At 40.5% G+C, this 26,818-nt stretch overlaps 1 protein-coding gene across 5 annotated transcripts in view; it reads left to right on the forward strand.

The window, feature by feature from the left end:
* The first annotated feature begins 347 nt into the window (after window positions 1–347).
* esrrb (estrogen-related receptor beta) overlaps window positions 348–26,818 on the forward strand; it is a 47,813-nt gene continuing 21,342 nt past the window's right edge. Inside the window, exons 1-4 of one of the 5 annotated variants that reach the window (XM_054797047.1) lie at window positions 384–449; window positions 6,886–6,954; window positions 15,370–15,779; window positions 25,096–25,221. In XM_054797047.1, coding sequence (XP_054653022.1) covers window positions 15,383–15,779; window positions 25,096–25,221 — 523 coding nt within the window. In that variant the 5' untranslated portion in view covers window positions 384–449; window positions 6,886–6,954; window positions 15,370–15,382. Of the gene's footprint in view, window positions 450–3,317; window positions 3,685–6,885; window positions 6,955–15,369; window positions 15,780–25,095; window positions 25,222–26,818 lie in introns of those variants that run through there. The other 4 variants (XM_054797042.1, XM_054797043.1, XM_054797046.1 and 1 more) reach the window with 4 other exon arrangements.

The following is a 26,818-nucleotide window of genomic DNA, read 5'->3' on the forward strand; positions in this document are numbered from 1 at the left end:
TTTTTTGTATCATCACTAACCAACAGTTACAAAATATACAGTATATATATATATACAGTATATATATATATACAACTTAATATATTACAACTTAATTTAAAAAGAAACAGAAACGTCGTGGAATATACACATTGTTAAATAATTATGTGTATTTGTGTGTGAATAATTTAATATCGTAGATTATTAACCTATTGTGACACATTTCTGTTTGACCTGGCTCGCGCAGCTCAGTTGCCGGTGGGTGTGTTTGTTTGGGCAGTGGGCGCGTGCCGGAGGAGGAGTTGCCAGTGAAGCTGTGGTGTGTGACAGTTATACGGCCTGTCCCGGAACCGCAGAGCCAACATAACACCACCGCCACAACAACCAGGACATCCACCACCACTGCTGTACCACTTTACCACAGAGACCCGGCAGTACGGTTGTCACCCGGGACAGTGGCATGAAAAAAGGTACTTTATGTGTTAGTTAGCATATCTTTCTCATCTCTTTTGTCGCTTTGAGGCACACTATTGTATAATTCTACACCCTTTATCCTAAATACATGTTCCTATCCTAAATGACGCACCTGTGGCCGTGTACAGCTAAATGACACTATAGTGTACACACACCGTATTAATCGCTGCGTAATGAAAACTTAGTAGCCTATTGTTCTTAAATCTGGCATCATATGTTCTCATTTACTGTCATAAACATGCATACATTTGCAGTTTTTTTTGTCTGTTTATTAGGATACACAGTTGTCTCTATTGGTTTATTAGGATACATAGTTGAGATATCTATTCCACCGTCAGACCTCAGCTCTACACTGCATTGCAATGATCATTTACTGTATTTCCTTATTTGTAGTCCTAAAGGCACCTCATGCAGTCATCTTTGCTTTAACTGATACATGTCACAAAAGTTGAGTGCACTAACTTTACTCTCATAGTTATTCTCATTTACTTTCATATCCCATCCTTACGTCCACAACATCCCATATTGCAGGGAGATAAATGAACACAGGTATAATTGATTTCCATTGTGACAAAGTTATTTTCTGTTTGGTATGCAACAATTCCAACAGATTACATAATCGGCCACTATCCTACTCCTGTTACCGCTTTAACTTTTCATGCCTTGTGATAGAGTGCTGGCCTCACACAGCTCTATTCTTTATTTGTATCAGATCCTTCTCTGTCAAATCAACTGTCACATCCTGTGATTTTTCATAACAGAGCTGATAAGGAGGAGCGATAGCAGCTTTCGGCGGGGTCTTTCATAGCTCACATGGTGCGACGCACAAGTCAGGATGTTACTTAATAGCTTTGGCAAACCAAATAAAAATGTGCAAGATATGAGATTTGTCACGTGGAGGCACTTACCAAGGTGAAATGCAGGTTAGGTAGATTGATGCTATTGTGTGTCATGACATTATTGCCAGTTCCTCTGAGGACCCTCTACGGTTGTTTGACCTAAAACTCAACTTAAAACAACACGCCTTTGTTTTTATTTTTTGAGGAGCAGTGTCTCATTGGACTCTTACAACCATGTTTGACAGTGTTTTTATTCCTATCCTAGGAATTAGGTGCTGAATTGGGACCATTCTTGATTGGATTTCATTTATTTAGTCATTTGTTTATGTCCTAAAAAAGTAGACCAGATGCTTTTGTAATCTGTGCCATGGTGGGGACACTATTGTTGCACGCCAATAGGCCTGTGATGATCAATAGGGATTGCGTGATGTTTTTGCATTGATTCTAGAAACGTGAGCCGATGAATGGAACAGGATTCCTCTCCAGGGGCTATACTGTTCCTGCTTTGCATCCAGCACAAACGCTGCATGAATCCACCAGTGTTATTTCCACTTTGAAGCCACTGTCATCTGTGTCGGGACTATTCACAATCAGTGATAATCAGACATTTTTTCAAGTTATTGCTTCTCATTTTTTGTCCAAAAGGTACCATAAGGTCTGCTCTTATAATGTGGGGATACAATAACACATTGACCCTCGCTGACTGTGAAATGGTATCTGCATTCTCGACATTCTTACTGAGCTTGATCAACACTGAAACACAGGCGCTTCTAAAGCTGGGGTTAGAGTAGCAGAGCTGGATTTTCCGCTGCTTTAGAAGATGATGGGCCTGCAGAATATGAGTTATAGCTTGTGATCATCTCTCGCAGGTGGCGAAAGGTTCACAATGCTCTCTCACATGTAACACCCGCAAATGGAGCCAGCGACACAGCTCAATAAATACATTAACTGTCCTTAGTGGTTTGAAAGCTATTGCATTTTGGAAGTGAAGTGCTGCAAATGCACTTGACTACTTGGTGTAGCATCTATACTGTGGTTTAGGCTGCCGTCGAGGCTTTTTTTGTGCTATACAGCCACATTTGGTGACACTTTTAAAGATGCATATAGCAGGTTTTTAACTGTAATGATCAAGTTTGGAGGAGTCGACTGCTTTGAAAAGTTCTGAGCTGTTGTTTGAAGTTACACTACTTTAATTTACACTAAAGCGTGGTATGCCAATGAATAACTTAACGAGGATTTTCTTTTATAGTCATAGATGTCTAGGCGCAAAACAATGTCTATCTATTAATTTGAATTAGTTTTACAGTCTTTACAGGAAGTGATGATTCCATGAAGGTTAGTTGTCGTTACTGTTAGTGAACAGGACTTGGAAATAATTACTAAACGTTGCTTGTTTGTCAGTTTTCTTGAGGATCTGCTATCTGGAAGGTGCTAATACAAGATTATTTTCCAGTTCTGGTAAAAATGTGCTAAAGAAGATTTATCAACGTTGTCCTTAATGTCTCAGTCATGACAACATTCAAGCATATGCAGAAGATAGGAATTCAGTGCTTTACTGTTTAGCCTTGACGGAGGGCCGTGCTTGACCGAGTGCCTACTATGTTTCCAGATACTGACTACTCACGGATTCTCATCTTGCTAGACTTTGTTTTCCACGTTTTTAGTGCTGGACGTGTGATGTGATTCAGGTATTGCATCTCTGCTGTGACCTGTAAGTGTGTTGTGCTCTAGCATGTGCATTGTGTCCATGCATGGGGTGGAGAGTGTGCGAGGGCCAGCATTTTGGATCTCTCTTCCCCGGCGCTCTGCCGGCCCCTCTGTCGCTTTAAGTCCTCCCCCTCGGAGCCAGCCAACAGCAGCTGTTCCATATTCATCAGGCCCTTGAGTCTTAAAGAGCCCTATCCCGCCTGTGGAAAGAGTCATTCCTCTCACTCGCTCGCGCTCTCCATCCCAGCGCTCATCCCGCCGCTGCCTGCGCTTCCCTCCTCTCTCACTCTCTCTCTCTCCCCCTTTTGCCTCTCTGTCTGTCCCTCCCCTTCTCTGCCCCCCCTCCCTCTCTGTCATACACTCACATGCACTCTCATACACTAAGAGACACACTCTTCTTTCCACACATCTATACATAAACACATACACAACACACATGTTCCCTCACACACACGCGCAGCCACTCAGTCCATCAGAGTCCAACATACCTGTGCAGGCTGGGGGAAGCGCTAGTAGAGGGGGTTTTCAGCAGCAACGTCTCTGAGGGTGCTCTGCTGTCATTTGGGGGAAGAAGCCGGTCTCAATTGGTTCCTCTTTCTTCTTCCTCTCATTCCTGGAATGCTAAAACTGGACTGATGGACATTTCAGAACTTTGTCTTCCAGACCCTCTCAGCTATCATAACCAGTAGGTGCTCTTTTTCTTCCTTCACTTCTTTCACTTTTCATTTTAACTCCTCTTTGCAATCTTCTTTTTGCCTTTGATTACTCTTTTACTTTTTGCTTTGCATTGTGTCTGCATTTCAAACCGGGTTCTTTCTTTTCTGCCAGTTCACATGAACTTTTCCTGTTTAGGAGTGAAGCACATTTCCTAGTTTGGTCTTATTTACATTTTGCACAATACAGGATTTAGTTGATGCTGTTCAAAGCAACAGGGCAGGAGAAACTCTTTGCATGTAGATTCATTGTGTGAGAACATCGCTTATCTTGGGCTTTCCAGAGTTCATTCAGAGTGTGGACAATCAATTAAGTTTATCCAGCTCAACTTACGTTGTTTATCATAAGTAAAGCCGTCATACCTGTCCAGTTACTTCCAAAGATGATGGCTGATGAGTTTATATACATGGTTGCCTCGGACGTGTGGGAAAAATACTCCACTACTGGGATAAATGCAAATGTATAAAGAAGTGAGGTGTGTAAATTGTGTAGTGAAATCTGGGAATCCAGGACAAGATGAATGAAAAGACCCAGTGGCTGTGTGCTCTGGGTCCCAGTAGCGGCAGCGAAACCAGCTGACACCTCAGCTAAGCCCTCTGCCTTACCTGATTTGACATCATTGCATCTTCCAATTTTGAAAAAAAAATGTATATATATATATATATATATATTAAATGCAACAATTCTTTATTTTTAGAAATGTAATTGAATCCAACTTAATTGCACAGTTTGAATGTTACACACATTATAGAAAACAAGTAGGATGTTGGTTTTGGTAAAGACTTTTACAAAGGTGTTTGAAATGTCCAAAAGTTAGACTAAATGCATACTTTTTATACAAAAGACAAGTCAGACATCTGAAAAAAATTATATTTGCTTAACACCTCAGTTAATTAAACATCATTTATGTTCGAATTCAGAAATTAAAGTTTCAATTTATACTGTACTTTATTTTTAAACTCGCACAAATGGTCTGCCAATTCAAATGAAATGAGTTATCATTGAGTATTATATATTGCTGCCATAATTAAGGGGAGTGTTTTATTTTTATAATTTATACATTTGGAAAGAATCAAACCCTGGCAGGATAGTAAAAATAAGCAAATGAGGAACAGCTGTTTCCTTATTAAACCCATGTTTTGCTTTTATTAATCACTGCAATTAAAAAGTTGTCAGTGCAGTCATACGACTATATTAGAAATATGTGCAATAATCTTTCCTTTAAGAAACATTTTACATGTTCAGTTTTCAGGTATAATAAAAATCACACACATTATATTATGTCTGCAACACACCAGGTGGAACTTAAATCAGAAATGCCTGCAATTGTTATTACTTTTAAGCAGATATATGTTCATGTCCAAAGGGTTCATGTGTTTAGTGAATTGTTTACTGAACCTTATATGTCATTTTCTAATATTATGAGTCTGAAGCATCCAATCTCTTGTCTAGTAATATTTTTTTTAACATTGAACACAGCAGCAGGAACATTACATTTCACTTTTTTACATATAAATTGAGAATAATTTATAGACAGCGTTTTTCACTTTCATTGAGCTCAACTTTTCACTGATACTATTTTAAAACAGACAAAAACATAACAAAAAAACGTCTTTTCAATGTGAATTGAAGCAGTTCCATATTTGCTCATTGAACTTTTCAGTATTATATTAATATTCGCAGTTTAGTGTTTTTCTTTAACGTGCCTATATTTCAGTATACAGTATCTAGTAATGTATGCGCTCACGTGAATATTTTTTATATAATTAAAATTTCAATGTCATATTTATAACTGCATTTACATTATATTATAGTTTATATAAATTGAATTATGAACAGGTGTAATCTACTATAGAAATATTTACAAATCTGTGCAGTAAACTATTCGGTGGGATTTCTTTTCCCTCAATAACCAGGCAACAAAAAAAAAATCCTTTTACCGCATGTCATTGGTACCCTAAAAGACTTACATAATTTACATCGAGTGCTTTTTGGTTTGGTTTGAGGTTGTGATTCATTTTAGTTCAGAAGCAGGCCCCTTTCTATGAAACATTCAGTGGTATTTTTGAATCTCACACACACTCACAAATACACATGCACACACTTTAGGCTGGATGAGAGGATTAGTGGGATGTATGGTCTCCATGTAATTAACACAGTAACATTATAAAATCACTTTAGTATCACTCTATAAATTGACCTGAGGACGTTGCAGCTGCCTGAACTGTCTTCAGAGTAAAGAAACACTTTTTCAATGCAGTGTTTTTTTGCTGTTTTTAAAAAAATGTTTGCATAGTTAAATTATTGACAACATGGTATAAGTTGCATTGACTACATTATTTATTTTTTCAATGTGATTTATTTGCCAGAAATAAGTGGGCTAAGAATTGTTATTTGTTTTCTTGCAAATAAGACAAAGTATTTACTGTTTCTGCTCATTTTTATTACCAGGTAGTGCTGCTCAACACATGCAACTTAGTGTCAGCCGGTCAGGATGTGGCTTTATTCTGTCCTAAAATGTTCCATCACTACTCTGGCTTTCCGGTATCTCATCATTGCCACTGCTTTAAACTGTTAATTTCGCTATCCATTTCCCCCTCATGAATTTAGACTTTTTTATGTATTTCTTTAGAGAAGCAGACAGAAGTTAGCACACAATGATGGATTAGATTCCAATTTATTTGACATTATTCCCAGCTTGCTGCATTAAAGCCTGCAAACACCCATGCAGGAGTCCATCCGCTTGATTCCTATTAGGTTTCAGAAAACAAGGCGAAGGAATTGCATTAGTGTATCTTAAGTTAAAAGCTCTTTGCTCTTTGACCAAGTGTTTCATTGTTGTTGGCCTAATCAGATTTTTGCTGTCTTCATGGAGATGCTATCGCAGGGTAGAGGCAATCGTGGGTAACCAAAGCAGCCGTGCACAGACACTATCCAGATGGGATCAGCTTACGATAATTTGGTTTCAGAATACATTACCAAAAGAGACTCCCGGCTGAGAATGGCCACCCCGCTAGGAGCCGCAAGCCTCTGTGGCCTCTGAAGTTGCCGCTCCAGCTGACTGGCCCGTCTTTTCCCATGCCGCCTGCATTCAGGAGGCGTTGTGCCGTCTGTGATGTCTATAAATTCAGTCTGTCACCCCGTTCTAAATACTTCTTCCTTGTACCAACAGGGCTTTGTTGTCCAATTCATTAGAGAGATTCCTGAGTCCACTGGCCACGCTGGAGCCTTCTCATTTCTGGTATCTAGTATCATTACTTTCACTGTAAATGTGTCACTCAAATTGAGCTGAATGAGGGGAGAGGCGTGCGAGTCCCCTGGCCAAATGGGAATGCAGAGTATATTAACACTTCTTAGATGCTCGATATTCTATAGCGCCATAGATATTCCACTTCATACATGCCAAGTATAGGCTTGATCTTAAGGGACTGCAACTGCAACCCATTTGTTAAAGCAACCCCTTCCTAGAGAAGTGCATTTCAACTAGCATACATTTTGTCTTCGTAGACAACTTATTTAAACACTAAACCTTTGTTCAAACTGAATTAAAATCTTTCGCAAACACAATGTTAATGGGAGCTCTTCAGAAATGTTTACTTTTGTTTTAATTTTTAGGCAATATTTGAAGATTTTGACTGTTGTTGTTTCAAGGTGCCCATGCGTCATGATTGGCCTTTATACACGTGTTCCACGGGTTATGAACGAGTTCCATTCCTAGACTGTGATGTAAGTCGAGTTTTAGTGTAAGTCAGAATTAAATTATGCTGTACCTGAATTAAAGGGTCTGTATGCAGCAGGTTTCTCCAGCTGCCTAGAGGGCGCCAACATTTGAACGCACTGTAACCATAATATCCTCTTCCTGCTCTTACTACATATGCTATGCTGACGTAATGCACGCATGCGCACTACTTACGTTTGTCAGGTAATGATACTGAGTTTAACTACTCACGTTAGGTATCAGTAAACGTATATCCTATCACAACAACAACATGACTGCAAATTGTTGATCGCCTCTCTAAGACTGCTTTTGCTTTTTTGAGTGACAAGAATGGATACCAGTTATTTCATTGGGGTGAACGAAAATTTATGTCAATTTTTATGCAGTTTAATTTGTAGTTGTCAAAAATGTAGACATTTTTTGGAGCGAGTTGCATACAGTCCCTCCTACTTACACGGTACACTGTTACTTACACTGTACATCAAACACATAAAGTACATCTAAAATACAGTAATACAAAGATTAAATCCAAAATTTAGATTGAAGAATTAGATGAAACAGTAATCAAAAGAGAACAACTTCTTACTTTGATCCCTGTGGTTGTCCTGCAGGCCTTCCTACGTTCTTAAAATATTGTCTGAGGCTAGTCTGGAAAGATAAACTCTTCTTCTTCTCCCAGATCTCCTTGTAACAGCGCACGGAATCCATGACCCCTCTTGGATTCATTAGCATTCAATAATCCTTATCCTTTATGATGGTCACTAGAGTTGTTTGCGACAAAAAGAGCGGCTAATATTGATGAGATTCTGAGCCTCTGAGCTTTTTATGATGTGCCTTTTCTTTGACGCAGTGCCTCTTGGGAGTCATAATGAAGTCGAACAGTTCTTTCTTAGTGTGACTTCGCAAGCACATACTGTATTCTTGTCTTGTGTGTGGCGTGTATTTTCCCGCTGGCACATGCTGAAAGTAGTTCCTGAGCAAGTCTCGTGTTTACTAACCAAAATTAAGTTTTTAATTAATTTATGAGAGCACATTCGTAACCACGAAACGTTGAAACACAGAACGTTGTAAACCTTTCAGAAACTGGGGACCGTACTACTAGCTTACAGTAGGTACCACCTAGTGTCATCACATGTGCCCCACCTGATTTCTCATTCATGGTAACCTTGGACACCTCCGCTGCAGTGTGAGAATCTGTTTAAAAATAACTAGCTCCATTAGTCTAGAAGGATAATGCTAGCCTACGTGGGCTCTTATGCCCTTGTGGCAGCCGAGTGCTATCACTGACACAGCGCGTCAGCACTTCTTCCTGTTGCTCCAACATTGAAGGGTTCCTCTTAATTTACAGACACATTTTTGCACACACAAACACACATGCAGTTCATACAAGTTCCCAAAATAACTCAAGAAACAGCTGTTAATAAAGACCAACAAAATTGGTCGAGAGTATGTTTGTAAAACTTAGCCTGCACATTCTGTTCCACTTGGTTGACAAAGTAATATAAGTGCGTGATATCATATGATATAACGATATGGGTGTTTATCAGTGAAGGCTATTGGTATTGAGCAGCCAGTTGTTTGAAGGTTATGTTTCTGAGCATTAATTGAAATGCAAAATAACATTAGGATCGATGGTTAGCTTTGTTTATTTATGAAATCAATATTGAAACTGCCTGTCACAGCAGCAGCTCCCATTCCCACTGACAGCTTCACCAAGTCTTCTCTGTGTGGGCCGGACCAGCCTTGCACCCGTTACAACTTTTACACAAAGCACTTCTTCACATCGATGTTTGGAAGGCTGTGAGCAAGTAACAGGCCAGTGTGTACATACTGTAAACTCACAGTGTCAAGGGTTAGGATTAATAGTTTGGCATGGCATCAGGAAACGTTGAAATAAATAAAATACAACCGACTGGTGCATTGAGCATGTATGATATAAAAATCAGGCAAATAATCGCAGTGTCTCATTTCTGTTTTATAAATCATTTTCACACGTTGCATTCAAACTTTCCAACCTATTTGGATGCAAGTCACAAAGCATGCTGGCGTTCAAACACCTCCTTAGGAGAGCACTGTAACAGCGCTAAGTGCAATCAAATAGTTACATTGAGTGGCTGGTTGTTGAACCTGCCCCTCGGAGGCAGAGCCCCCCCCTCCTGACTGCTTGTCCACAGACACCAGACGTAGCGTGCGCTGAAATGTATGTTTAGATTGTCCCCTGAAGGAGACGCATTAATTCATGAAATATCCCCCAAAGTTTAATTATTCCTGAATGGTGTGGTGGCGGACCCCACTGTATAAATCAGTAAGGTCCACCCGCCTTTTTATTACCAGCACTATTTATGGGAAATATGTGGCAGCTGGTGAAGATGAGCTTGTAAAAAGCTAGAGGCCATTGCTATGACGATTTCTGCCATAGCTGCAAACATCGTCATAGCAATGGTCTTTTTAAGCATCATCGATTTATTTAGCCATAATTTGCATTGTGTGACTTGGTGCTACTGTCATTTTTCGACATAATAAGTATGCTATAGTATGCTTCCTGATGACCACGCTGACTGTGAACTTATACAAAAATATATATATAATTGTGTACAATTTCCTGGAAAATGGATAAAGCTGCTTGTTTTGGCCTGATAATTTTGTGTATGTGTTGTCTGTATTTGGCTCGTCTTTTGATGGGAATGATAATTTATGGTGGAGGAAGGACAGGCTCTTTGTTTCGAGCAGGGAGGGTTCCCTCCTAAACAAGAACAGCCTATCAGAGGAAGATTAATGAAGTAATTTCATGCATGGTGCTATGCCTCTGGCCCCCCGTACGCACAGTCACTGTGTCTAAACCTGTGATTTACACTGGACTGTGTTAAATAGCCTTAACCCTTGATAATAATATTTCTTTCTGTCTGCATGCATGTGCACATTCAGGAATACCTCTTATATTTCTCACAGAACAACAACATTTTGAATGTCTTGCTTTCTTCTGAGTTTATACACAAGACACGCATCCAGACAAGTTTATGTTTTCCTGTGTATTTTTTCTTTTGATGGACCACTTTTTCTTTTTCTATTCTAATCTTAAATGGTTTAATTTGAACAGATTTACTACTTATATTATATTTCTTCCCCCGTGCATTCGATTGAACCTGTCATACACATAAATAAACACGCACGCACACACACACACACACACATTGCCTGTATTAGAAGTTACACTATTTTCCAGTTAATAAGAAATCTTTCAATTTTACTTGTTGTGAAGAAGATTTTGAATACATTTACAATATACTGACAGTTCAAAACTTTTCTGCGGTACCTGTCAAAAAGCAGACAGATAATTCCTTTTTATATTTATACTTTGTGGGCCATTGTAATTGTTCATGTGGATCAAATGTGACAGAACACATGTAATGGAAACTTTTGTTGAAATGAAAAGACACAATTACACGTTTTGCACAGAGTATGATGAGCTATTCAGTGATGCAGGAAACTTGCTCACTGGGTAATGAAGTGTATGTTTTACTCTGAAATAATGTCTGTTTTGCTCAGCAAAATAAGTTTAGTCGGTCTCCAGGACCTCTCTTACCTCCACCGCTGACAATATCTCTATTACAAGGCATTTGCTTCCACCAACATCGTGAACTCAGCCCCTTATAAGAACTAGATCTGCCCTGTGCGACCCAGACGGTTTACGTCAGACAAACAGTAGTGCCTATATCACAAGAGGCCTTCTCCTTCCTGCCAGCAGCTTCTCTCCAACAGGAAAGAGCGGGAGGTGGGGGGATGGTGGGGGATCAATAGATGTGATCTACAGTACTTCTTGATCTGGGCTATCATATGGTGCCGCTGGAGCGTGGGGCTCATGTTGTCATAGTGGAGTGAGCTCATTGCTTTATAAAGAAGATATCAGCGCTGCTGTGGAGCAGCTAAATATAATCCTATGCTGGAGACTGAGAGACTTAATTGTACAGACCTCAGAGTGCATGGTCCCTCAATGGGAACCAGGCACTCGCGCCCAGCCTAAAGACTATTGACTGAAGCCCATCAATCTCCTTTGGCACCACAAACACTCTAGTCACATATCAATTACTTTTTTTTAGTCTTTTCCTGTTTTTGCGTCTTCTCAACTTCCTTTTTACAGCATGGATTTGCATTAGGAAAATAGCTGTCAACTTGTCTGTCATATTGATGAATACGCCCAGCTTCCTCCAGCTGTCTAGCATTCTATCCTGCCTCTTAATGCTTTCAGTACGTCGACGGTGCACTAGTTATGTTTGTTGTCAGCTAATGATAGCAGTTTGTTTTGTTTAGCTAGTTTAGCTAAGTTTCGCTACTAATGGTAACTATCATAATGCCTTCCTATCATAGATTCAAATGTTTTCCCAAGGAGTGCTAAGCTTGCCTCCAACCAAACCACAGCAGACCACACCTCCTTTTCTCAATGTTTCCATCTTTCATATTTTTCTACAGAAAAAACAAACATTTAGATCAACAAACAATGGCAAAAAGTGCCTGTCCCAAGAGTGCAATTACCTCATATTAACCTGATGGTCATTAACGTAGAATCAGTCAGTTGGAGAGGACGTTTTCATTTATAGGCTGATTGCAGAGTATAATATAGTCTTTACCAAGTACTTTTCCTTGTTTGTTTACCCCCATGTGAACACACCCTGCAAACTTCTTTTTTTTGGTCAGAAGGTTTTTCAGCACCCTCCTCCCATCATTGCTTTTTTTTCAAATGAGTCTCTGGCTGTGTGTTGAAGCGGTAAAAGATGGCAGTGGCCCCTGGAGGAGAGGTCAGCTTGGCAGCTGCCAGTGGGCTCAGGTTGTGCTGCAGAGGCTGGGCTGTGAGGAGGTTTGTCAGGAGCTAATTGAGTTTGTCCTACCTGCACTGACTCCAGGGCCAGTGGCTTATCAGGCCACATCGCTTGGGGCCTTCCAGACAGATCTGCCCCTACTGGGGCATCTGATATCACCATTCCCTGCCTGCAGGTGTCAACTCCCACTACCACTGCCCAGCCCTACTCAGTCTGAGGTAGCAGGGACCTGACACCTTGGGATGATGTTAGTAAATGTGTTTTTGGCATAAAGTGGCCTTGTGCGTAAAAAGGACATCAAGAATGTAACTCATTCTATGAGCTGAGCCTTCAGTGCTGCTTCGCTCGCAGTGCATGTTTTACACATGAAGCCTAGGTTACAGTGAAGAATGTCAGATCCTGTTGAAGTGCACAAGAAGCTCTTCACATAAATACTTACAAATTGGCTCAATTCGATCCCAGATGTTCTGCAATCTGAAGACGTCGTTATAACATTTTTTGCCGACAGGCAAAGGAAGTGTTGAGATGTGGGGGCAAGAGTGTTCTTTACTTCTCAGATGTTGAGGAACAGTGAGTATGTGAGATGAGCTGCCAGATCATTAGACCAACTAATCCTGGTCACAGCAGCACCAGGGGAATGATATTAGGGATCTGTTAGAAAGACCAGGTTGAATCAGATTAATACCAAACTGCGTGGTGTGCATTTGTGGACCAATATCCTTCTACTCTGCATGAATTTTGATTTATACAAAGGGAACAAAAGAAGGAGGAACAGAGGAAAGACATTGAGAAAAAGCAAATATGTACAGTATGTAAGAAGGGCACTGTTTCTTTGGGCAGAAAGTCAACTGAATATTGAATGCACTTATCTTGAATAAGCAAGTAAAACACAATTGTAGGTTTTACACCACCGTGTAGGAATGTTCTGTAGCACACACACTAATTAACACCTGTCCAACATATTAAAATATTTATCGGGACTATTGCGACTCTATCACACTATTTTATGTTCATTAATCATTTTGTCATATAATGGTATTCTTTCAATTAAATTGGAATAGTCCCGTTCCAGATCGCGAATATTTATAGATGTTTTTTGGTAGACTTATTAATACCGCAGATTCAAGGGGTTAGTATTCCTTCGGTATCATTAATCAATATATGCAGACTTGTTAAAAACATAAGCATAGCAGTGGTATAATGTGTCATAGCAGAATGAGTTAAGGGGATTCTCGCCAGCACATTTATAATAAATGACCACATAGAGCTGGAGGGGAAACAGTTAAGACACTTATGCAATTATGCTAAGTGTCACCCTGAAGCTGGCCTTTGAACCAGGGTTAGGCTTACTCTGAATTTGTGAAATAAAAGCTAAATGGAGCCATCTTGCGCGCCTGCGTTTTAATATATAGCCTTTAATAAGCCAAGTGCAGGTGCCCTATCACACAGGTGCACATATCCATCTGAAACAGAGAACATAAAGCAGATGAACACAGAGCCATGCATTAATTTACGCATATGCAATCTGCATTTATTATAAGAGCAGTAAGTTCTATTTTAGAAAGACATGAAAGTGATTCACTTTTTCAATTTCTGTCTCGAAGGACATTTAAGAGCACAAATAGACTATGTTTCAAACTGCAAATCTGAATAACCTTCCTTAATTACACCAATAGTCATAAACTTTGCATATTTTCAATCTGAGTTAAAAGACCTAATATTTTAAACCTGCTAGTTTAGGCTTGATATTACAAGAAAATATGTAGTTGTGCTTAGCTGAAGAGCTCATTCCACAAGGTCAATGGCTTTAACAGGGGGCATTTTTTATTATTTATTTTAGCAGTTAACCTTTTTTTGAATTTCCAGAAGTGGTAGGCACCTGGAGTTCCAATGAATATACATGACAGCAGGGAGAGAAACCCGGGAATGAGATTTAATTTGACACACTGACCCCCATCTCCACGGGCCCAGGAAGCCAGGGTGAGAAAATAAGGTTGACCCACTGACCCCTGGGCCTGAACTCCTCTGTCACCCACCCTCGCAATTAAATCATCCTCAGAGAGGAGAGGCAGTTTGGCCAACTGAAAGGAGACATAGCAGAGGTTTTCTCCTAGACTCAGCAAGAAGCACTCGCAGACTGACAACTATCACCCAAACAGGCAGCTAGAGTCTGGTAGTCTGACATGTCATATATGTAAACATTACCATTAGTTGGCAATATGCTAATGGCCTTCTGTGTTAAAGGCCCAACTTTGGCTGCATTGCTGCCTTTTTGGAGCCTGTGTATTCAAATTTTGCATAATACATGCAACTCTCAATTTTGTTAATGCAGGCAAGTGTTAGAGACCTTTCACCCCCTGTGTGGTACCTAATGCAAAGGGGTGTGTCTGCATCCAACTGTGTGCCCTTGCCTTCACCTTAACAGGTCACTAAGTCTTCCCATTAGCCACAATACATTGAGTTATCCACATGTACCGCGGTGTACCTTTTCAGTTTACTCCATTTGCTGACAGAAGAAATAGTTGAGCTAAGTTGTTTTGTGTTTTTCTTTTCATTCACTGCTAAAGGTCACAGCACAGGACCGGAATTGCTGTTGGCAAGGCAGGTTTTACAGAACATTCTACGTCTACAGCCAAAATGCTGCACTTTGTCCTGCACACACTACTGCACTGGGCTGCATGTGTCCCAAAATATAGTTATTATATAGACAGAGGAAAAGGTGATATCTTGCCATCATGTTTTCTTTTTGGTTCACTGCTGACTGAAGGAGACAATCCAAGCACCACTCGGCTTTCGTCTGTATGCAGATCCCCCCACTATTTCAGTGTGTGTGTGTGTGTGTGTGGGTGTGGGTGTGGGTGTGTGTCTGTAAATGTATTTCTTCACTGTCACTGTTTCTTTCATTGTGAAAGTGACATTAGCTGCATATAAAGTATTGCCTTTTCAAAAGAAGTGAGTGTATTTTTTAGTGACATATATATCACATATAATGTAGAGTAAATACATTTTGTAATGGCAGTAAAATGCAACATAATCCAGATGTTTACATAAAACATTGGCTAATCATCTATCGCTACTCTTCCTCCCTATCCCTCCTCTTTTCCTCTCTCCATACTTACCACAGGCTGCTGAATAGAATGGCCGCTGATGACCGGCACCTACCCTCCAGCTGTGGGTCCTACATCAAAACAGAGCCATCCAGTCCATCTTCGGTCATCGACACGGTCAGCCACCACAGTCCCAGCGGCAACTCAGATGCTAGCGGCGGCTATGTGAGCACCATGAACAGCCACTCCAACGGCCTGGACTCTCCACCTATGTTCACCCCTGGCGGGCTAGGAGCCGGCACCTGCCGCAAGCGCTATGACGACTGCTCCAGCACTATCATGGAGGACTCGTCCATAAAGTGCGAATACATGTTGAACTCCCTCCCCAAGAGGCTGTGCCTGGTCTGTGGAGATATAGCCTCGGGGTATCACTATGGTGTGGCCTCTTGTGAGGCCTGCAAAGCCTTTTTTAAAAGGACAATACAAGGTATTTTTCTCGTCTCCCCTTCCCCCAACAAAACCTTGAACACATGAATGGAGGTTATTTCACCCATGTTTTGCCACAAGAAACACACCTCTCTAAACAATGCACCTCTGATATTACAACAATGAAATATATTAATTTTCAAGAGTCATTGTGTAAAAATATCAACTCTTAGAACACTGATGCACTTCAAGAATACCCTTACGATAGAGTATTAGAGTAGTCCATTTATAGTTGTGTTTACAGGTTGCAGTTGGTATTTGAGTATGGAGACACTTTGCTTGCAAGGTCACCCTTAAACACCAAAACAGAAGAACAAGAACCAGACAGTTGTGGTAGCCAATCAAAACTTGAATAACATGTTGGGTAATTAACCCTCATTGCCTTCATTTGGATAATGTCAGAATATTGAAGTCCATGAAAACATTTACACACAGATACACAGTGTTCAATTCCAATACCAGTTTCCAATGTGTGTACAAACCCAAATCAGGGAAACCAACAAATCTTTTTTCCATGGGCCATGGGTGGTGACAGTGTGATGACATCATCTGTCATGGTTGGTGGTGTATTGTCGACATGACATCCTCACTTAGATGTCAGATTTGGTGGAGCAAACAAGCCCTTTGCCCAGATGCTTCCTAGCACATGCTTTATTATTCTTAGCCTCTGTGTGTGCGTGCGTGCGTGTGTGTGTGCGTGCGTGTGTGTGTGTGCCTGGGGACCAGGGTGCGACCGACTGGCTATCTGCAAGGCATGATGTATCACAGCTTCTCATTAGAGAGGCAATGAAAGGCCCCCCCCCACTGTGAAACCGTGCACTCTGTTCCAGATTAATCATGAAGACGGAGATATTTTACAGCCTGGAAAAAAAACCTGCACAGAGCACAGCGGTCCAGGTTCAAACCTAGCTGGCTTTAGAGCAGAATACATGCAGTTGAAAAACTAGGTGAAAGAAAATTGATAAGCACAGTAGACAATTGAAAAATTGTTATGTTAAAGGTAAATGAATGTGACGTATTGCTCCCAGCAAATGTTCACTCGCATAGAGAGGCATGCATTACTGTATGAGCAGGCTGCCCGGTCTTGATGGGTGGTGTTGATTTTGGACCTTGCATCCCTATCAGCTTTAGACAGTCTATGTACCTTTTGCAGGCAAACAAAAGCATTAGGCCAAATCCTCATGTTTACCATTGCTGCCATCAGCAATCCTGTCTTATTGACAAAAGATGAACATTTTCTCCCAAGTAACATAGCTGGGCTTTTGTCCCCTCACTTAAAGTACACCGGCGATAACACAATGGAACAGAAAAGAGGCATCAAGAGAAGAAAGAGACGTCTTAAGCGAAGCACGGGCCTAAACAATTAAGAGGAAGGTACATGGAGGAAGAAATTGAAAGCTCCTACCCCCAACCCCACTCTCCCTCACTTTGCATTGTCGATTTGAAGCCCCTCTCTTTCCCTTCTTGGAGGGCTGCCTGTAATGGAGCTAATCTGCCGTCGTTTGTCCGAGCCACAGGAGTTTTGTCAATAACAATCAGCGTTTGGAAAGTGTAATTAAGGCCGAGGCTTTTCATTAGGAAGAAGGGAGGGGGCCGTCTCCAGGGACGGGCATGCCAATTAGAAACTCAGGCACGCGTCGCCGGGTAATTTCAGGGAAAGGAGGGGAAGAAAACCCTGGACTTCTTTAGATTGAAGAGGGACTCTGCTGCTCTTTCAGATGAGAGGAGGGAGGCTTAATGGCATAATAATCAGACGTGGGTCCCAAGCAGAGAATGCAGCGACTTTTTGGGGGTAGTGAAAGCCCACCAAAATGATAAAAGAAACACATGCAGTGTAGCTGGAGGAAAATGGAAGCATTAAATAGCATGATGTAGAGCCTTTGGAAGAATGAGAGGGCGGGGTTGATGAGAACTGATTAATTAAAGGAATAACGAGGCAGTCAAGGTTGTAGTGTGAGACGGCCCTCGCTAATGAGAAGAAAACAAAGGACCTGTCTTTTCTAGCCCTTTATCACATTGTTCTATAGCACTTAGGGCAAATAGCATGCTAAGTTAATCTTAACTACCATCCTGACAGCTTTTTTAATCACCTTGAGCTCACCTTGTGTGCATTGCTCGGCTTCCTAAAGTAAAATCTTATTTGGGAATGTAAATTTTCCATTTCTGACATTTTCATAACACACTTACTGATCAAGACCATAGACTCACCTGCACAGTATAATGAGGTTAAAAAATAGTGGTTTTCCAATACCACTTTTTCACTTTTGATCAGATTTTGATATTGCGACCTTGAATATTGTCCAATACCAATACTGATGTGCTATCAACACGGATCATACATACTTTGTAAAAAATGTATTAGTAGCGTGGAATGTTACAAAGGGCTTGATCAAGTGATATTACTCAAACAGAGAATAATAGCAACAGTAGGTATGATACAAACTGACCCATTTACTTATTAATGCATGTGGTGTATAGTTTTATCGACAATAGGCAGAATGTAGCAAGACCCGACGTGCTCAAGCGTTTAAACATGACTGACCACCGACAGGGGCTGGCTCTTCTCTTTTACAGCCAATGACTTTTTCGTCCCATGGAAGTATCGCACACTTTGCAAATGTTTCTAACAGTGGTGGATGTTTCAGGAAGTCGTGTTGTTAGGAAAGTCCTTCTTCAAAAGCGTGATGAGATTGGTCGTATTAAACTTTACAAGTCCTGCACTCTGATGCAACGTCTTTTTCGGACTTTAACGAAAAACACAGCCCCACGGCTGACATCACTCCTACTTCTTGCTAAACACGCTAGCTCAAGCTAGCACAAGCAGTTGTGAGCACGTTGGTTCTGCATGATGAATAGAAGTGCTGCTGATGTGGGATAGAAGTGCTGGAGTCTGGAATGGACTACTTATATCGGAGTGGCAATATCACAGATTCTAGATGCGGCCCAATACTATCCGATAGTGTTTTATTGGATCGGGAGATCCCTATTAAAAAATTGAAATGTTCATGAAGCTTTTTTTGGTGGATGAAGGGGTGGTAGCGGACAGATTTGAAGTGAATTAAAAAAAGACATTTCAGTAGGTACACCTGCGCATTCTCACAAGAATGCGCAAAGATAGTTATCTTTTAGCTCGAGTTGACACTGTCAGAGAGTTAACATGTTAAACAATATGTTTACTACTGTGTTTGTGGTTTGCAGTGGTGTAGAAGTAGCACTGAGATGGAAAATCATAGTAATCGTATTATTTTACTATCAAGCCTGAAATGTATTGTCTTCTTAAAGGCAGAATATTTGAAATACTTTTTTGTTGAATCTTGTTAGATTGTACCTATTGCAGTGTCCATTCATTAAAAAAGAAAAAAATCATCCCTTTTGTCCCCTGTAACCTTTTCGTTTCATCTACCAAAAAAGCCCCTCCAACTCCTCCATGGAGATAGTTACAGTATATTAGTCTTGGCCAAGCCCAAATGAATGTCAACCTGAATCTCAATCCATCCCAGAAGCTCCCCTGTTCTCATTGCCCTCCAAATCATACCCCTTCCCTGCACCTCATGTCCACTACCAATCAAAAACATGTATCACCTATTGAACCATGTTTTCTTCCCATTTTGAACCCAAGTGTAAAATTGGTTGAAAAACCAACTGAACTCGGTGACCCTCCTTTATATGAAGTAATAGACCTTGACAGTAAGCCTGTAAAAGTCAGTTTAGATTTTGATGAGAAATACCTGCCATTTTACTGTAATTTACTTACAAGACCTGACTTTCCCCTCTGTGTCCTGGCACAGGTCCTGAAAAGCCATAAAATAGATTGAGACAGATACTTATCAAGAGAAGAAGGAGGCAAATCTTTTTCTTCTTCCTTCACTCTGAGACGTTATTGGTAACCAAACCATAACCTCTCTGAAAATGGATCAAATCCGTGCATGGTCTTTGAACAAAGATACAGTAAGCCAAAATGCTCCATTTCAGGAAGTGAGACTCTTTATCCATATTTCTAATATTTTAGTGGTGCAACAAAATGGCATCCTTACTGTTCGCTACGTATCTCAATATTAATGTCATGGTTCGGTATGTACTTTGGTACAGTAGGCAGGTAATTTTGAAATTAAAAAAAAATATATTGATATAGCATACAGAAAAATTGAAGGATGTGGGCGGCCACTTTGATGTGTACATTAAAGATGCTAAAACCAATTCAATGTAGGACGACAAAGCAAATGAGTGTAATGAGGTAATAATCTATCTCATTAATAACAAGTTTTACTTTTAGAATAAGCCACTGGCCAAAAAGGAACAAGCTTTGTGTCAAAAATGTGCCCTGAACCACACTTTGGACACCCCTGGTTTACAGTGTTTCTTTTTAGGAATATGCATGTGCAACAGTAACAATTTGAACAGATAATTATTTTATTTTGAGAAAAGTTCCTTATTACCTGAAGCGCAGCGTTAATAGTCACAGTATGCAGAATCGCTCTCATCTGTATTGAACAATGGCAGCACGCTGTGTTCATCTCATGGACTCATCTTTGTGCGTTTACAGAAGTAAAGTGTTCAAAAACAGATGCACCTTGCCTCGAGTTCGTGGCCAGGAGGCAGTGGGCCAGGCAGGCAACGTAGCTGAGAAGTAAAATCTGAAGGCGGGGCACCTCCACTGACTTGTACGAGGCCAGGCAGCAGAAGCGGGACACCGCTCAGGCCACTGTTGTTGCTTAGCTCTGAGCTTCCATGCCAAATGCCTCCCCTTTTTGTCTGCTTTTAGGCAGACTGTCCCTCACTGGCACATATGTGCCGTGTGGGAAACAGGCTTTTCTCCAGCGCAGACAAGCACACGCTCACACACATACACGCACAGTGCAAAATGAATTGCAGTACTGCAGTCCATAAAGGCGTATTGTCCTGTGCAGGACGGGCCGAGTATTGTACCATTGCATCACTACAATTCATTATATGTGTGTGTATGTCACTTTGTTCAAGCTCATGCAAAGACTGAATGAACTGAATGATGAACAAGGGATGGGCATTATAATAATAAATCATCTTTTAATGGGATGGGCAAATAGCTTCTGGAATGTTCTGACCTCCCGTTTCCATGCCAGTCTTGTCGAGCAGATGGTTGCTGTCTGCTATTGCGAAGGCGGGCACGGATGTAACCCATAACTGACATCTTGTTGTACTTCTCCAGACAAGGAACTAGTGGAAACAGAGTCAACAGCACCTCTGCTGTTTGCAGCAAAGTAGTGCACTCTATTTTGCCTCCATTGCTTCAAGACACGATTAATCAATGATCAGTTCCACAAAATTGACAGAATTGTAAATAGACGAATGTATTATTATGCCCATCCGTAATTGAAGTACGGCTGTCTGGTATTCACGTAATGCATGCACATACACAAAAGTAGCTATACAGATATACGGTCGTCCCTCGCTACATTGCAGTTTGAATATTGTTCCCTCACACTATCATGTTTTTTTGAAAATTATTATTATTTTTTTTTTGTGGTTGACTATGGAGTATTATTAGTAAATAAAATATTGAAAGACAATTTATATGTGGTATTCTGGTCACTAGGTGTCATGTTACATTGATGACCCATGACATTAGATTAGATTACCTTAACATTGCATGTAGTCAGCAATGACATCATCAACATGACATAGTTAAAATAAGTTCTCCCATTCTGTGTGGAAGTGGTAAGTTTCTGCTTTCGGACTTTGTCCTTCTTTCCCACTCCGTTGGAAACCCTTTCTTAAGTTTAGAATAAATAAATTCAAGGCTAACGAGTTAGCTCGGTAGCATGCTATGTTTAAAGCATCAGCCGTCTCTTGTGTCCCCGCAGCGACCCCATAGCCTGTGCATTACAGTTGAGCAATGTGTTGTAAAAAAATAATAATTGGAGTGTTAAGGTGACTATAAGGGTGTTATTTAATGTCTACAGGGCTCTAGTAATGGTAAAAATCTTATTTAGCATAACGCTCCATAATGTAGCGCAGTTGAGGAGTATTGACATTGAAAGTTTAGCAAACGATCAGACCTGTTGCGGTGCTGATTCACAACATCAGTATGTAATATTTTTTAAAACATGCACCGCTGCTGACTTCCTTAATTTTGGGGGATCGACGATCAGGCTGAGTCCTGAATAAGGCAAGTGTGAACGCCAACCACATCAATGAACCGAAACAATGGACATGATGATGTCACCAAATGCAACCGTAACCAAGCGATGCATAGAAACAGCCAATGTAGAGCTCAGTGAAAGTCATCAAAAGCAAGAGTTAAAGGGAAGCCCGTTAGCCTACATACAGTACTTAAACACAGCTGCCTCTTCTGAACAAAGGGGTCGTGTTGATCATTACAGTTCAATGAAGTCGTCAGAAACGCCGTCTCCTTGCAGCACGTTTGTGAGAACCGTGTTGACGTCTTTATATAATTTATATCCTCTTCTTTACATCCCAGCTGAAATGACAGCAGGTAAAAAATCTGCCAATGGAAACAAAGGTCCTACACGTTTATGTGACCCAGAAGAAGTCATGTTGTTTTGGGTGTGTGAGGTCGTTAGGGAATGTAAACATCACAAGCTGTCCAATTGAGGCACGACTTGAAGCATATGTTTGAGGGCATTATTTGGTCCGCTGACAAGATACAAGAGTGAATGCAAACAAGACCGCACTAAAGTGACTACAAAGTATTTAAAATTGGTCTGGACTACAAGGGTGAACGCATGCTCTTTGGCAAATCATGATTTATGAGAAGCTCCCTTTCCCTCAGACGCACAGAGAGCTGGACAGGATAGGTGTACATGGTGGCATGACTGTGTGTGAGATTGTCTACTTGTGTTTGTTTGTGGAGTGTGTAATATCAAAGCTGTCAAGCTCTTTTAGTAAACCACCAGGTGCAGTTCTCGCATGTGTTCCCTCAAAGCAAGACGAAGTGAAGCAGGGGCATGAGTGGCAAAAAAACACAAGCTAAAGTACCCTCGGGGACACACGAGGTCAATTGGCTGCGTTCCGTGATGATAACTTGAAATGAATATGAAAGTAAACCTACATGCCGAATTACCGCAATCATCGCGTCAGCTTTTAAAATTTGTTCTCGGTTGTAGCTGTTTCCTGTGTCCATTTCATTTTGTCATATCTTTTTCAAATAACATGGTTTTTGTACTACAAGTAATGAAAAGTATACTTCATGAAAAATGATTAATGATTGTTAATTGTAGAAAGAACTGCACAAAAAATCATCTATGAATTAACTCCTTCACTGGGCAGCACTGATTGCCTCCTCCTGGCATGTGTGAAAATGAAAAGGATTATTATGGTCTGGGACAACAGAGAAAACAGAGTGGAGAAAGACAATCAGAGCTCATCAGACGTTTGACTCACACCTTTATTTACCCCCAATTCCAAAGAGATGAGGAGAATTAGCATAATGATTTCTTACCCAGATATAAGGAGGAATTTCTAATTATTTATAACATCTTGGGACCCTCGACTTGATCTGTCCAATAATGTTAACATAATTGCATAAGTTGTCAACGGGTGTTGGAGGGCTAGTGGAGGAACGCCAGTGGAATATTACACAGCTTGCTGCTTCTCTGGATGCAACATGAGGGTCAGCGCTGCAAGAGATGATGTGTGTGTGTGTGCGTGTGTGTATGTGTGTGTGTGTGTGTGTGAAAAAAGGGTGCAAAAAGGAGTGAACTTTGCTGTATGTATATTGTATACTTCTATTTAACAGAAATTTAAATGCATAATGGAAAATATTGTAAATTAATGCTGTAGCAATTAAACTGGTCAATTTGTGTTTATGCTAACTAGTTATGGACGATACCAGATTTTTTTTTTTCATTAATTCATTAATTTTTTGGCTTTTTTTTTTCAATATCGCTACTGATGGGGTTTTTATGGCATTCTTTCCCAATAAAACACATGACAAATACTGGCTATTTAACAGCTTTAATGTGTATTTTTCATAACATATTAGTCATAACAAATTACAGTACTTTATTTGTACACAATGTAACTTAAATAGTTTAATTGTTACCATTAAGGGATGAAGGTATCCACTTTAAAAATCGTGATACTATTTTCCGTAGCTTTTGATCAACTTCAACCCTTATCTCCTAATCATAAAGGTTAAAATTCTGAAACCAGTCAAGTATTTGGTATTTATGATCAAAAGATTTTTGTATACAAGTTAGATCACACAGTGTAAAAATTGAATATTATCACAACTGGTTTGATGCTAGTTTCTCTATGTTGTTGTGCCAGTTGACTCCAGCATAGAGTTACCGCTCTTCTGGTCAGTGGTCACATGACATGAATGGATCAGTTCAACGCCCGACTATGGGGGGTGTTGCAGCCAAAGGCCTGTATGTAGTAAGTTACCCTAAAAAATGTGGAAACTAAACACATTTTTTTCATTTATGAATTAGTATCAATACTTAATGAGAGTAATCAATACTCATTCGATAATCGTCTGAGTATTGATACAGTACCACAGAATCGATGCTCCCATCACTAATACTGACAAAAGGATCATCCTTGATCCATTGACAGTGCCCAATGTCAAAAGCTTTAAAGCCAAAAACCCACTTGAAATGAGAATCATTCAAATTCATAAGAACTATAATTTTGTGAAACCCTTTTTGAAAACCCCTAAATTCAGTAAAGTGTAGGGACAGAGGCAAAGGATGTCCTGCCCTTCCCATTCCTAATGTTAGAGCTGAGTATTACCAACCTCTTTCTTGTGGAGCAATGCAACTCTTTTTCATAGCTCCGTCCTGGAATCAGACTTTGAGTTGCAACTGAATAATGCATAAGGTCTCTTGCCTGTGCAGTATGTAAATAGTCAACAGTAGCAACAGTGGTAAGAACAGGTTTAGGTCTACAGGAGTATTATGTAAAGTGGTCAGGGGCACCATGTCTGGCTCTCTAGCCTGCTATTGAAGCAGTTGAGCACAGGGGGACATGGCCTGCACCCGGGGCCCGGAGGGGCCATGCACAGAATTAATGAGGCCAATTTAGTGTTGGACCAGTTTTGCATCCACTCTTGAGGACCATTGTAGTTTTAGCTCAACCCCCCTCCATCCTAACTCTATACCACACACCACATGTCATTTTTCTCCTTTGGGTTCTAGCACTGGAAGGACAACAGCACAATTGTACAATATGTTTAAAAAAAAAAAGGGTCCCATTCCTGTTTACCAGTACATAAACAACATTTGTGTTGCAATGGTCGATTCACCAGTACTTTTATGCTTAATCCAAAATATTCTATCTGATGGCATCTAATTCATCTTCTTCATTCCTTTTCTTAGGCAACATTGAATACAGCTGTCCTGCCACAAATGAGTGTGAGATCACTAAAAGGAGACGCAAATCATGTCAGGCATGTCGCTTCATGAAATGCCTCAAAGTGGGGATGCTGAAAGAAGGTAAGAAGAGTAAGAGCATTTTTTATTTCCTATTACATCCGTATATATAAAATAATGGCATCACTTGTTTTTTTAATCCATCCTTGATTAGAGAAGTTGTTGAAATGTTGCAGCCTTCAACAATTGATGGCAAGATACTTTTTTAAGAATACCTCAGGAACAGTATTTTTTTCTGTCTATAAATGCAAACCACTGGGTGGGCAATACAGTGGCTTCCTTTCTCAACCCACACAGCAGTAAATAATATGCAGTCTAGCTGGGAACAAGAAATATGCTGAATAGCTTCATTCCACCATCTGAGTAACAGCAATGTAACAGTATTCCGTCTGTAAAACGCACTCACTGGGCACACTCTCAGCTCTCCCTGGCGTATTGATCCCCTAAATGCTTTCTGAACATCTCAGGTCTCTTCCTGTGGATGTCCTTTTTTTTATGTCGTGCCACTGGAGAATTCAGTGACAATTAAACATGCTTTGGATGGAATCGTCCTGCTGGGTTTTTCCCTCTCCCTGACCTCTCTGAGCCCTGTGAGACCCAAAATCATGGCCATTCTGGCGGAGAAAGACATGCCCCTGTTGTGCCTCTCTCTCTCCTTTTTGTACTTGACTGCTCCTAAAAAGCCAAATGAATAATGATAGATGCGGTTTTGGAGTGATGTTCCAGTGTGGCGTTATATTTATTCAAGCCTCCTGTGGAAGAAACAGGTAAAATGTCATTAGCTGTTTTTCTGTTACCTTGTTTTCCTAAAATGCTGTGAGTGCAGTTCAAGAGGCACTTCGTACAGTATGACTGTCCCTCATGATTATTCAGTAGCTTAAATACTCTGCCCAATAGAGGGCCTAATAGATACAGCACTGTACAACACTGTATATATTCTGACATTATTCCTCCCATTATTCACCAAAGAGAGGGATTTATAGATGCATATATATCCAGCTGCCACCTGAAGCCAGAGTCATAACCTATATGGATCTCTGCACAGAAACCGAATCCCCTGGACTGCATGCAGCCAGATAAAGACTTAGTGCCAGAAAGACAGAGTAATCGCATTACTATCTGATGAAAAATTTATGCCAATATATCATCTTGGAGAGTAGGAGACTAGAAAAATATGTAGTCGTGGCTGTGGATGAATGACCAGTGTCAGGTCAGAGTAAAAACAGTGTAAAACTCAAATATGCTGACTCTTTTTTTTGTTAACTTCTCTGCATTCAGCACTATCTTAGAATGGCACATTTGGAAAGTAGTCATCATTCTCTGACGAATATTGTGACAGATCCCGTTTGAAATGAAAATCATTAGACCGTTTGTCATGATTAGCAAATGTCACATATATTTTTACATAAGCATTAAAAGTGTCACCGAGACGAAATGGAAATAGAGACATGTGGTCAGTGTAAGCTCTATGAAGCCGTTAGCTCAACGCCATGCTCAGGCCTGAGTGTGGAAACGGCTACTGCTCATGTGACTGTGGTTGCCACTTACTTTCCTTACGGCAGAAAGGTCACATGTGTGCCAATGGAAAATCACCTAATTATAACTCCAACAAGGTGCAGCACTGGCCCACAGTCGTGTAGGGAAAGAACACCAAAACAATGAAAATGTA

Source organism: Dunckerocampus dactyliophorus, chromosome 13 (genome assembly GCF_027744805.1).
Source record: "Dunckerocampus dactyliophorus isolate RoL2022-P2 chromosome 13, RoL_Ddac_1.1, whole genome shotgun sequence".
NCBI lineage: Eukaryota > Metazoa > Chordata > Actinopteri > Syngnathiformes > Syngnathidae > Dunckerocampus > Dunckerocampus dactyliophorus.